The sequence below is a fragment of the Genypterus blacodes genome, unplaced genomic scaffold (assembly GCF_046128005.1).
Source record: "Genypterus blacodes isolate CSIRO-AG114 ecotype Tasmania unplaced genomic scaffold, CSIRO-AGI_Gbla_v1 ptg000033l_1, whole genome shotgun sequence".
Lineage (NCBI taxonomy): Eukaryota > Metazoa > Chordata > Actinopteri > Ophidiiformes > Ophidiidae > Genypterus > Genypterus blacodes.
In genome coordinates this window covers 920,108-932,456 of record NW_027466846.1, presented here as the reverse complement: position 1 = coordinate 932,456, position 12,349 = coordinate 920,108, and the positions used below count along the sequence as shown (strand labels likewise).

Genomic DNA, 12,349 nt, shown 5'->3' with positions numbered 1-12,349 from the left:
ATCCAGTTTCCAGCACCTATAAAACCCCTTGAAGCTGCAACAGTAAAGCACGCCTGTATTTGCGGCTTGTTCTTTATGCTTCTTACTCTTTATAAACACATGGCAAAGCTCACAATTAATCTAGACACCTTCACCATGAGATTCCATGTGCTGTGATTGTCATTATAAATCAAAATACAGGCAAAAATCAGGAAGGCTAAAATGAGTTTTATAAATCAGATATTTACAGAAACCTTACATTATATATTCATCCTAATTTCTTCATCAAGGAAGCAAGGTGTCATTCTGAAGCTTTGAAGCTCTACTTTTGGATTAGAACGCAGTTGATCAAATTAGTAGGTGGGATGGAGTAGTATTCACTCAAACTGATTGGTCAGTTTTCCTTCATGACGGCCGTTTCTGTGCTAAACGATGTTGCTTCTTGCTTAGATTACGTGGCGGCGCCTCCAATGTGGTGGTGGTCATTTCAGGTCATTACAACCATCGGAATGCTGGTTAGTCTGCAAATCTTTTTGATATTTTGGCCGAGTTATGACTGAGATAATGATTTGATGGCATGTGAAAATTTAAATGGCCAGCTGGGCAGAAAGCTGATGTCTGGGCTCTTGCCGGCTGCTTTCTGGTTGTGTGACACTAAACACTACTTAGTGTTACTAGCTGGGTTGCTGTTGTTAAATATCATGTTCAAACGCTTTTATGGCTGTTTAATGTAAGTTTTGCTCAGCTAGAAAGTAGTGATTCTCTGGAGAGGGAATCTCTCTTGGAATTGCCTCTCCCGAAGTTTCTTCCTTTTTTCCTTTTACATTAAGGTTTTCAGTGGAGTTTTTCTTCGTCTTCCTGGAGAGCTTTTGGCAGGTCCTAATGTGGGTCTGTAAAGTACTTTGAGACATAATATGTGATTATGGGCTATACAAATAAAATTCAATTGACTTGACATGTGTTTGCGGTAATTATTGATAATTTGAAATTAATATTGATGTGGGACATCCATGTCCCACTAGGGGGGGGGGGGGGGGGGTTGCTACCGAATGGGTAACATGGGCCTTTAACTGCATTTTCATTTATAATGAAGTTCTTTCTTTCATGAAATCACATGTTGAAGGTGTATAGAACAATTGTGAGCTTTGCTGTGTGATGGGTTTATTAAGAGTTATAAGAATAAATAACAAGCCACAAAGGCGAGCTTTTAGCACTGACCGAAGGGAAAGGTTAACTTGAATTTATCGAAGCAAGACAGGCTCAAATCAAAATCATTTACTAATTTTTTAGTCGTGTAGATAGTGTTTTTTGTGGCTTTTTACTAAATCCATTACACCTACTCCATTGGCTGATTTCCATCAGAGATTCATTTTGCAGTGTATGCTGTCAGTCAACACCAGGAAATAAAGATCAAACCTGAACAAGCATGTGTCATTTTCATTACGTCTGCTTCTACTTTGGACCAATACATTTGTCTTGATCTCTTTTTATATTAAAATCAGCACATGATGTGTCAAAATATGTGTTTACACAGTGGCTGTTTCTGCAAACATCTACATTCTGAAGCAGCGATGAAGATAACACATTCTTTTTTAAAGAGCTTTTGTCTAAATCCAACCTCGGCCCGCTCAACACACATTCAAACGTAAAAACCTTTTAACAGCCGTCCTCTTAAAGCAGTGCTGTGCTTTCGGAGCACATATAGAAATCCCTCTGTGTCCCGCGCCGAGCAAAGGGTCCCAGCAGCTCGCAAACCTACGCGGGTCACCACCTTCATCTAACGAGTCTCCTGATAGATGGACGCATCCTTTCATGTTTCCAAGTTCACACCATCCGTCTTTCACCAGTCCTCCCGTCATCACAGAACTGTCAATAGATATCTGCTTTCTCTGTAGCGAAGTTCACATACATAAAAAATATATATAGATATACTGTGTCTGTGTATGTCTCCATCTTCCTTCCACCCCATGATTTACAACCCCTCACACTTAAAGCTAATGGAATGACTGTATGCAGAGATCCTTTCCAAAAAGTGACATCTACTGATACAAAATTATAACAGATCACACAGCTAACAAGTAATTTAGGTCCTTGATAAAATTAAACGCATCTACACACTGTCGGCTCCTTGATCTTGACGTATTTTCATCAGATAGTTGGTGTATGTGGAAACGTGCCCTTCATACCTGCAACTCAAAACACCACGACGTCGTCCAGTCAGAGGATCTAACCTGTTAATACATGTGCTTCCCCTCTAACGTTTGGGTTCATCAGCTGGTAGCAAAGTCTAATGAAGTAAAAGCTTAGAATAAAAGGTGACAGTGAAATAAAGGGCGAGGCAGGATGGGGGCAGGGTGCTGCACGTAGACACATACACATCCATCCTGTGTAACACTTCACCACAGTTCATCTGAGGAATCTTAACATTAAATATGTTTCTTTTAGTTTCACATCAAGGAATGTTCAAGGACAAACAAAAAACAAATTTTTAAAGGTTTTTTTTTGTATTTTTGTGTGTGTTTTACTGCACTGCATCGTCAGTACAAAACAGTGCTCTTCTCTTCTCTTCTCTTCTCTTCTCTTCTCTTCTCTTCTCTTCTCTTCTCGTAGCTGTACACCTTCCAAACTCCCAGCCCGCTTACTGTAGCTCCAATGTTGTTTTTGAATGGGAGAAGTCTGTGTGATGTATGTGTAAATCAGTTTGTGTTTGGGCAAGCGTGAAGCGGGAAATGGGAGATTTGTATTTCCTGGTTTCCTGGCAGCAGCACCCACGTAGGTGTTTTTCTCAAGGGCCTGGGTGCGCACTACATCCGCTTTGAGTCATGATCCACAAAAAAGAGATAACTGTGATTTGTGACAGAGAGGGAGAGGGAGAGAGGGCAGGGCACGACTTAACCCTTCCCCTCGCTGTCTTTTGAAACATTGAAACGTCTCTGTCTGTCTCTGGAGCCCCCGCCCTCTGCCCCCCCCCCACCGGGTCTGTAGATTAGTCCGTGGAGGCCGGGCCGAGCGAGGCCTCTTACAGGTCAGGGAGCAGCAGGGCGGCCAGCAGCCATCCCAGAGCCAGCAGCAGAGACAGGTGGGCGGGCTCCGCTCCACGGTCCAACAGGCCTGGAGAGGGAAGAGTGGTGTCTCCTTCATCGCCCCACAATCTGTCATTCTCGTTTACCTAAAGAGGACAGATGCACGCAAATGTTTTCAATTCATCATCCACGTGTTGTACAGACAGCTTCCACTGGGGACGCGGGGGGAATATACGTCTCATTTTTCAAATCCCTGTAAAATCGAGACTTTTACAGAGGCTGGAGTGAATCAGTCACTCAATTGATTATTTTTACAGAAACGTTTTCATATATATATTTATATCTTACTGTGCATTCATTATAATCCAGATGGGAAAAATGCTCTGAGCTGATCAAACTGTCTTCAGTCGTCCTTTCCTGCCCTGAGTTTCATTGCCAACACTGATTCAAATTATGAAACACTAATGCCTTATGTTTGACATATTACAAGAAATCATCTCATAAGTATGATACTATTAAAAAGTGATATTGTATCTCATAATCCACAATGGTCTGATTGGAGCCACTTGTTGGCGAAGGACGAGCTGCTTTGTGTCAGATCATAAAACACAAAGCAAAATTGTTGTTTTTGTAGAGGAAAAAAAAAATCAATCATTCCATTTGAAATCCAATTCAGTTTTATGCAACTAAAAGACACAACAAAGGTAGTAAAGGCCAAAGCTATTGAACAATAAAATGTCATTTCCACCACTAATCCTTCCTCTAGAAGATGTTATCAGACCCCCAGAGAGACGAGTGATGTCAGATCAATCAGTTTGGAAGGACATCTGCCCTGTAGAGTGATAGCAGTGGCTGTGTTTCATTTTTTAACACCTTTTTTTTTTGTGACTGAAGCTGCAAATACACACTTAAACTGTTAAGATTAGAGATTATTGCCACACTGACCCAAATCCTGAAGCTAAATCTATACTCTTATGTATATAAGCAAACAAGCCGTCTGCCTCCAGCTCCACACACGAGACATCTTTACCCAATGCAGAGGACATTACCACTTATTAGCCAGGCCCAATTCTACATTAAGACATCCCTGGAAATATTCAGAAAGTCTTCAATCGGTCGAGCTCGCATGTTGGATGATTCTCCATCCTTCCACATCAAACTTGCTTAAACCTGTCAGATGTCCAATCGGCCCCGTTTCCATTTCTGTTTTATTCTCTTTGTCTCTCCCTGTTTCGTCTCTGTGTCTTATAGACTGTAATTGTGGACGATGGGGGGAAGCACTGACGCTAAGAACGCATTTGCAAGCAGTGGCCGAGGTCCTGACAACCAAAAAAACGCCGTAAACCTTCTGTTTGTGGTTCGTGCCACGGTGCGATCACCGCCCATTACATCAGCCATATATCACTGACGCAGGCTGAGACATGAAGGCGTCCCGATGGAGGAGGAACCAGAGGATGAGGCTGTCTTCTAATTTACCCATCCTTGCCTCTTTTAGTGCACGGCTCACAGTTAACAGCTGTGGCAAGCTATTTTTCATCCAAAGAAAGAAAGCTTAACAAGCACCATATGGCACAGGTTTGATATTTGACACATTCATGTTACAAACGTCTATTTCAGGAGACTAAGCAGGTTTTACTGCACGGGGTCGGTTTAGCACGCTCCCCTCACAGCAAGAGGGTGGTGGGTTCCTATCCTTTTTCTGAGGACTTTGCATGTTCATGCTGTCTCCAAAAACATTGCCATGTCTTCTCTTGAAACACATCTGGCTGTCTTGCTTTTCACGCAAAAGTGCAGGAATCGGTGCAGGAATCAATGGATCTCCTGCTGCTGTCGGCCCTGTGTGCTGTCTGCACGTTCTCCCCCAATTTGCGAGAGTTCCCTCTGGGTATTCTGGTTTCACCCCACCATCAAAAACATGCGTTAGGTTAATTTCTCCTGCCATTGCCCTTGATGGAGGCACTATAGGCCGTGGACCTGGAGTTGGTCCCCTGGCACTGTACTGTGGCTGCTCACTGCTCCTAGTAGTTAGGATGGGTTAAATGAAAAGGATAAATTCTCCTTTTGGGATCAGTAAAGTGAAACTTAACAATGCTTCCTCAAACTGTGTTCATTTGCTAGCACATGTGCAGACAGATGGCGATGTGAGCAGCTCATGAAATTCATGTCTCATGGGCAGCAGCAGCTATGAGCACATAACGGATAATCCAGGGCTTGACAATCACACTAATCTTGCATTTGAAACTACAGATTTGTTTCAATATTAGCTTTCAAAAAATACCTGGGCTGAGCGATGAACAAGCCTAACTTGATCAGATGAATACTTGTAATTCACTTCAACGTGTGTCGAGATCCTCTGTGTGCCGCTCAACAATCGGGATAAAATGTTGTTGGGTGGATTTGACACAAGTCTGTTTCAACTTGTATTACTTGTATATCAACAGTCTCATCAACCCGTTTCGATCGCAGAAAGGTGATTGCACAATACAGGCTTTGTCATCAGCGTAGCAACGGAAATGACTGATTGTCTTCTTTAATGGGAAGCATTTACGAGCCAAACAGTCAAACAAAACATTTAACTGTCCTGATTATATCATGGCCCCTTAAAGTCTGGACCAGATCCAGACCGGCCCACAAATCCATCTGGACCAGACCAGGAAGCCTGACACGCCTAATGTTTAGTCTGGGATAGATTTTCTGATGTTCAATGATACAAGCGTTAGTTCTGAGGGAGTCTGTCTCCATAAGTGCCTCCCTGTTTGGAAAAGGTTATACATCACATTTTGAGCCTTCCATTTGGTCTCACCTGAGTAGGTATCTGTGCTCTCAAAATGTTCTGCTCCGTTTCCATGGAGATGCCTGGGGCGGTGGTTGCCAAGTGCGGGTTGTGGCTGTCTGCCACTGGACTGGGCACACCGGGTTGACTGGCACTCGTCTTCACATCAGATCCATTCCCAAACCCCACGATGGAATTTTCTACAAGACAAAAGCGGTACGGACAGACGTTATGTTTCAAGGGACGCGAGTGACAGTTTAATAACTTCACACTCCTCTTGTCACCTGGGTCGCAAATGGCAAAACTTTGCTTTTACACCAGCACTCACCTCTGCATTGTCTGGTTCTTTAAAAACATGGATACCTTATAATGATCCATGGTTGGGGCTGTAATCAAGTTAAATGAGGATAATTCAGCCTCACAGAGGAACTCATCAGGCTGCACATTGACAGTGACATTAACAGGTTTGTGAAGAAAATCACCTGATTTTCAAACATGAGGAAGATGCAGGAGAGCCATTAGTCAATAATGGTCAAACCATCACCCAGGTCAGCTCTGAGAAGAGGAAGATGAAGTCCACATAGATGAATGTACGTCTTATAGAGACTCTGACGTATGCTGCTTTTTTTGCAAGCGTGTTCCCGAAAGCATCCTAAGATGTGAAACAATAGCACGGTAACAGCAACTTCAAAACTGGGATTACTCATCTTGCATAGGCTGCATTGAAACTCGTGGGAAATACAGCGTATCCAACAGTTTGAGATGTTTTTACAAGCAGCAAAGAATTGAGTCAGACTCAACTCATCTACTGTCCACAGAATTTCCGCTTTTTTCAACAGCACTGTGAGCCATTAAGCTGTAAGTATCGTTGCAAAGAGTTTAGGCATTGGGGGTTGGGTAATATTGGCCCGAAAAATTTCCCTAAGGAGACAATATAGTGTATTGTATCGCATCGTATCAAGTCGTGTCGTGTTGTATCATATCATATCGGATTGAATCAGATGGTATCATATCGTACTGCATCATATGACTAAAGGATATTTCCAAGGAGGCAGACAAAGAGTCCAGATCAGATGCCCGAACCTCCTCAGCTGGTTTCTTTCAATATATAGGAGCAGAGATGTTCTACCCTGATCTCTGAGCTCATTTCACAGTGGGCTGGGTGAAATATAGCCACAACCACATGCATGAGAAAGCTGTCAGCTCTTTGTCTTCACATGCTAAAGGTATCTTAGATCGTTCCGGTGTGTGGAAGGTCAAACACATGCAATCATGTGTTTTAATTGGCCTTTCAGTGACGGCATTAGATAAAGAAAGTGCAGTGAGATGCTAATGTGTGCCGACGCTCGTGTTGATGGCTCAAATCCAGTGAGCCGTTACGAATTGTATGGACAAATCCATATCACAGTATGCATATGGTTATACTGCCTCAGCCTTAAAAGGATATATAAGACATAAATGCTTAATTTATGGCACTGAATTGTCTGAAAGTATGCAACCAATCAAAGCTTAAGTAGCGAGAAGCAAACAGCCGTGTGTGTGTGTGTGTGTGTGTGTGTGTGTGTATGTGTGTGTGTGTGTGTGTGTGTGTGCTCTACCAGCTCCTCCTACACTTTCTGGCTAGTGAAAGCCTAAATGTCGATGTGTGTCAGCAGTAACATAGAGACTGATATGCTTGGAGAATGCGCTTTAATAGGCCATACCTGCACCGTCTGCAGTCTTGAATGCTACTGTAGGCCATTATCACAGAAGAGAAAGGAGTTTATGGTTCATGTAAGTAAGAAGGACTTTATTTTCTTATGGATAAATGTAAATTTACAGCAGAAAAGCCATAAGTATGCTGAAGGACATCATCCCTCTCTCACACACACACACGGCACGGACAGCCATGCTTTGGTCACTGGCAAACTGATGGTTTTAATTACTAATTTTTTTGGAGGCTGAGCAACTGTGACTCAGATTTAAAACAACTTGGCTAAGTGGGAAATGAATAGCAAACAGGAAAGTCGGGGGTGGCGGTGGTATAAATAGAAATGATTAATTTAACAGAAGGGAGAAACCTGCACCTTCTCACTGTGAGGGAACAAATCCAAAAAGTATCATTTTGTATTATCTAACTAACTAACAAGGTAACAAACAAACAAACTAACAAACTAACGAACGAGGTAATGAACCAACGAACGAACCAACGAACAAACAGGCCAACCAACCAACCAACCAATGAACAAACAAACAAACGAACAAACGAACGAACAAACGAACGAACGAACAAACGAACGAACAAATGAACGAACGAGCGAGCGAGCGAGCAAACAAACGAGCGCGGTAACTAACTAACTAACTAACTCACTCACTCACTCACTCACTAACTAACTAACTTACTGTGTCTATTTGTTTAGAAAAAAAGGAAAATTCTGCAGTTAAGTAGTGAATTTCAGCCAAGTGGTTCACTGTTGTACTGTAGAACATTATACTGCAAAGTCTTTATAATATTTTCTCATCCACATATGGGATTCTGGCACAAGTAGTTATACTCAAAACAAACACGCTGCTGTGCATTATTCATTGTTATTAGATGTTTGCATAATTAAGATGATAACAGAGGAGCTGTAAATCCTGAGAGATCAGTTTTCCTCTCCAGCAGTGATAAAACGGCAGATGTTCGGGTTTGGAAATAATTGAATCAAATGAAACACATGCTTTTGATATTTGCGATTTTGAATTCTCGCCCGACAGCAACAGAAAGCGAATCCACAGCAGAACAAGGGAATGTGAGGTACAAACACAAATGCCTTCCGAAAGTGGGATGTTTGTTAGAGGTTTCATATAATATATGCATCAGCTTCTGAAGATAAAAAGTGACAATTGCACCACAACCACAACGCACTGCAGAGTATCATCCGTTGTGCAGAGAAGGTGATCGGCTGCAACCTGCCGTCCCTCCAGGACCTGTACGCCTCCCGGACCCTGAAGCGGGCAGCCAAGATTCTGGCCGACCCCTCCCACCCTGGACACAAACTGTTTTAAACCCTCCCCTCTGGCAGGAGGCTGAGGTCCATCAGGACCAAAACCTCACGCCACAAATCCAGTTTCTTTCCCTCTGCAGTGGGCCTTATCAACAAGGCCCGGGTCTTCCACTGACTCATAATAAACCCCTGCACATTCACTTTATTTAACAGTATTCTTAAGTTAATTTATTACAATAAACCCCTGCACGTTTTTTCACACTTTATTCATCAGTATTCATTTAGTTCACTTATTTAATTTTGTGTGTTTTTAATTTAAGTATTCGTCGAGCTGCTGTTCCTATATGTTGTCTTAAATATGTTGTGTTATATGTTGTTTCTTGTTGTTTTTCTATATGTTATACGTTCGCACCTTGGACCAGAGCAAATTCCTCTTCAGTGTAAACTAAATTGGCAAATAAAGCAATTCTAATTCTGATTCTGATTAAGATGAAGATGGACGGAAAATCTGAATAATGCAATTTTCAAATGCCAAGACATCCTTAATTTTTCATCTTATAATAGTATGATATCATGACCATGGTGAATACTTAAACATCCTTCTTACCTAACTAGGTTATGATTGAATATTAAAGTATGTGCATTGTGTATTATGTATAATTTATAGTCTGGTGACTTCCATGGTTTTATACACTCCAATAAGACCCATCACATCAAGTTCTCGGATTCAGCGCCGCCAGAATGACTTATGATCGCATGGATTAATATTCCATAAGCATTCATTTTGGTTGGGCTAATGGGCTACTCAGCTGCAATCTCATTTGCATGAAAGTCACTTCAATTAAAACATGCCCAAATGAAGATATGACTGAGAAATTCATCAATTAATATCCAGAGCTTATGCTGCCTGATGGATGTGGGTGCTCAGACACAAAGAAATCACACAACTATTACATCTGTTCCCAGTGAAAATGGAGGGGTTTCAGGCGCAGGCGACTGGTTATTAATGATGGGATCTCAAAGCCTTCGGAGGAGTACCTGGGTGTGACATACAAACATTGATTTCTCACAGGATCACAACAAATCGATCCTTCCTCTGAGGTACTTTGCTTTAGCAAACAAAAATTCAGAGGCAATCAATGCTGAGCCTCGCCTGCTCTCCTTCCACTGGAGCTGCAATGGCGAGCCTCAGGGAGTCGGCGGCGGTGGCGGCACAGTCTGTGGATGGGTGACCCGCCTGCTCCCGGTGCCAGCTCTGCAGCTAATTAGCCACGCTGCAGTTGCAACACAACAACGGCACAGTGTGGGAGAATGAGTCAATAGTGAGCACAGACTGAGTGCGTGTCAGGCGTGCATACATCCACCTACTGTGAAAAAGCTGGCGTCAGCAAAGATCTGGTTTTAATATGATTAAATGTGTTTTTTTTCTGATCTGAGGGAAAAGAAATCGCATCATGCACCATCTGCACCAGATTATTAGATGCGTCTCAAGATAATTGGTTTTAATTTGTCTCAGTAATTCATTCCTTCTGTTGTTCAGATCAAGCCGACAGCAAACAAGGCTGATGGGTGGATTAGATAACTAACTCAGATCATGGACAGCTATTCTGTCAGAGGAAACCTGAAATCTTTTTATCTGCAGGATTGCCAGTCGGCCTGATGGTGTCATATAATAATGAATTGTATGCATTTGGCCATTTCTCTCGATTCCTTGTACCTGTACCTGCATCTGCTTCCATCCACTACATTTTCCACCATTTGTTTTTGTTTTTCCTAAACAGTTTGTGTCTCGTCTTGCAATTATGGTTTCAGCTGTGACATGTAGAGCATCTGGACCAACCCAGAATTGTAATAGTTTTGTCTTTATATTTGGATATTCCTGACATTTTTGCCACATATGGTTACCAAAGTAAAGTGTGTATGGTTCATTCTTCTCATTCTTCTCTTCATTCTGTATGTAATGAATAAATCAGTGTTATGTTGACTGAACTTACAGCTACATAGCCATATCTGTATAAAGCCGACCAAGAAATATGACATTTACGCATTAGATGATGCCAAGCGACTAGTCATTCTTAGAGCGCTCGCCAGAGTAGGGTGAAAATATTACACCCAGGAGTCATCCTCAGCGATTGCCAAAACCATTTCTGCTGGCCTTGAATGCAAATTGATGTGTTCCTCACACACACACACACTTGCTCTGTCAACAACAAACAGAGCAAAACAGCAACTTTGCCCTTTTTGATATCTTTGTTGTTAATAAGCCACAAAGAACTGGCAAGCAAAATGTTTTACACTGCGACAAAACAAATGAGACATAATCTAGTTTCAAGTGCTTTTCACATACATTTTTAAGTGTCGTTGATTGTATGAAGTTAAAGTGGATACAAACAAATCCCCCTTTACTCAGATTGTGTTTTGTTGGGACAACATTTTCTAGAAGTCATTTGCATTAACTAAATTGGCAGGTTCACTGCTTGATATTGCAAAACTTCACTAGATAACAGAATGCTTCCCTTGTTTTTACAGTGCACATCACAGCAGGATGAGTCGCGAGGTATTAATGGTGCTGTGGGTCATTAGTGGTGGTTGGACAGGTGGGGCAGAGGGCTCTCTCTCTCGCTCAAAGTGTGCAGTTAGCGTTCAGCGATTCCCTGGCAGACTGACGGACGAGCGGAGAGCACGGTGCTAAGCGATGAAGCACCAATTGATACCTTGAGTGGTAAGCTGATGTGACAGTTTCTTTGTAAATGTTTGGACATGGCTGTTTAAGCGCCGCCATCACGCATCTCTTTGGCTGTTAAGTTTCCCCTCCGAGGCTTTTTTTGAATGACGCCAGAGGGTCCAGGAAGTCACGCAGCACCCGTGTAGTACTACAATCAATAAGTAAGATTAGCAGGAGAAAGTAGGAGTATAAACATAATAAAATGTTCTCAAAAGTAAAAGTATATTCTTGTGAAGCTAAAAATGGTTGAAATTCAAGTTTGCATCAAGTATTAAAGTTCAATCAACAATGGATGAGACAAGACAAGACATGTAGAATTAATCATTTTCTTCTATAAAAATTATTATTATTATTTTTTTTAAATCTTACTACTTAATGAATGTTAAAAACACTTAAGTACAGATAGTGCAGAGTTTCACTTTGTCCCATCTGTACTTTTTCGCCCCCACTTCCTGTTCAACATTGGGTCCTGCTCCTGCTCCGTATTCCTGACACGCTGTCTGTCACCCTCCTTTCTTCTGTTATCATATCAGTTAAATTTCCAGAACAAAATAATTAAATAATTTCACCTCCATCTGTCCTCTGGTTTTATCCCTGACACGCTCGGCTTGGTGCCGTGGAAGGAGGCGCACGCCGCCGCTCTGCATCGTGATGTGCTTATTACAGCTGTGACGAGGCACGGTGACAGCTGTTTTTAAAACCCGAGTGTGAGCATTTTAAGGAGTTTTTTCCACCTCTCTCAAATGCAAACGACAGTATTCTTCTGCGGCGCTATTGTCTCTGTCCACCTCATTAGTTCGGAAGCACCAAACCAAATTATGCTCATTTACAAAGTCGTCAAAGGCCACCTGAAGTCCTGTTTCAGCACGTGGACCTTGGCACA

At 42.1% G+C, this 12,349-nt stretch overlaps 1 protein-coding gene across 1 annotated transcript in view; it reads right to left on the bottom strand.

The window, feature by feature from the left end:
• Window positions 1-2,998: 2,998 nt before the first annotated feature.
• The window catches only part of gfra4a (GDNF family receptor alpha 4a), a 30,714-nt gene continuing 21,363 nt past the window's right edge, over window positions 2,999-12,349 (bottom strand). Inside the window, exons 8-9 of the mRNA XM_076146650.1 lie at window positions 5,806-5,975; window positions 2,999-3,148 (exon numbers count right to left, since the gene is read on the bottom strand). Of these exons, the coding sequence (XP_076002765.1) occupies window positions 2,999-3,148; window positions 5,806-5,975 (320 nt within the window). The remainder of the gene's footprint in view (window positions 3,149-5,805; window positions 5,976-12,349) is intronic.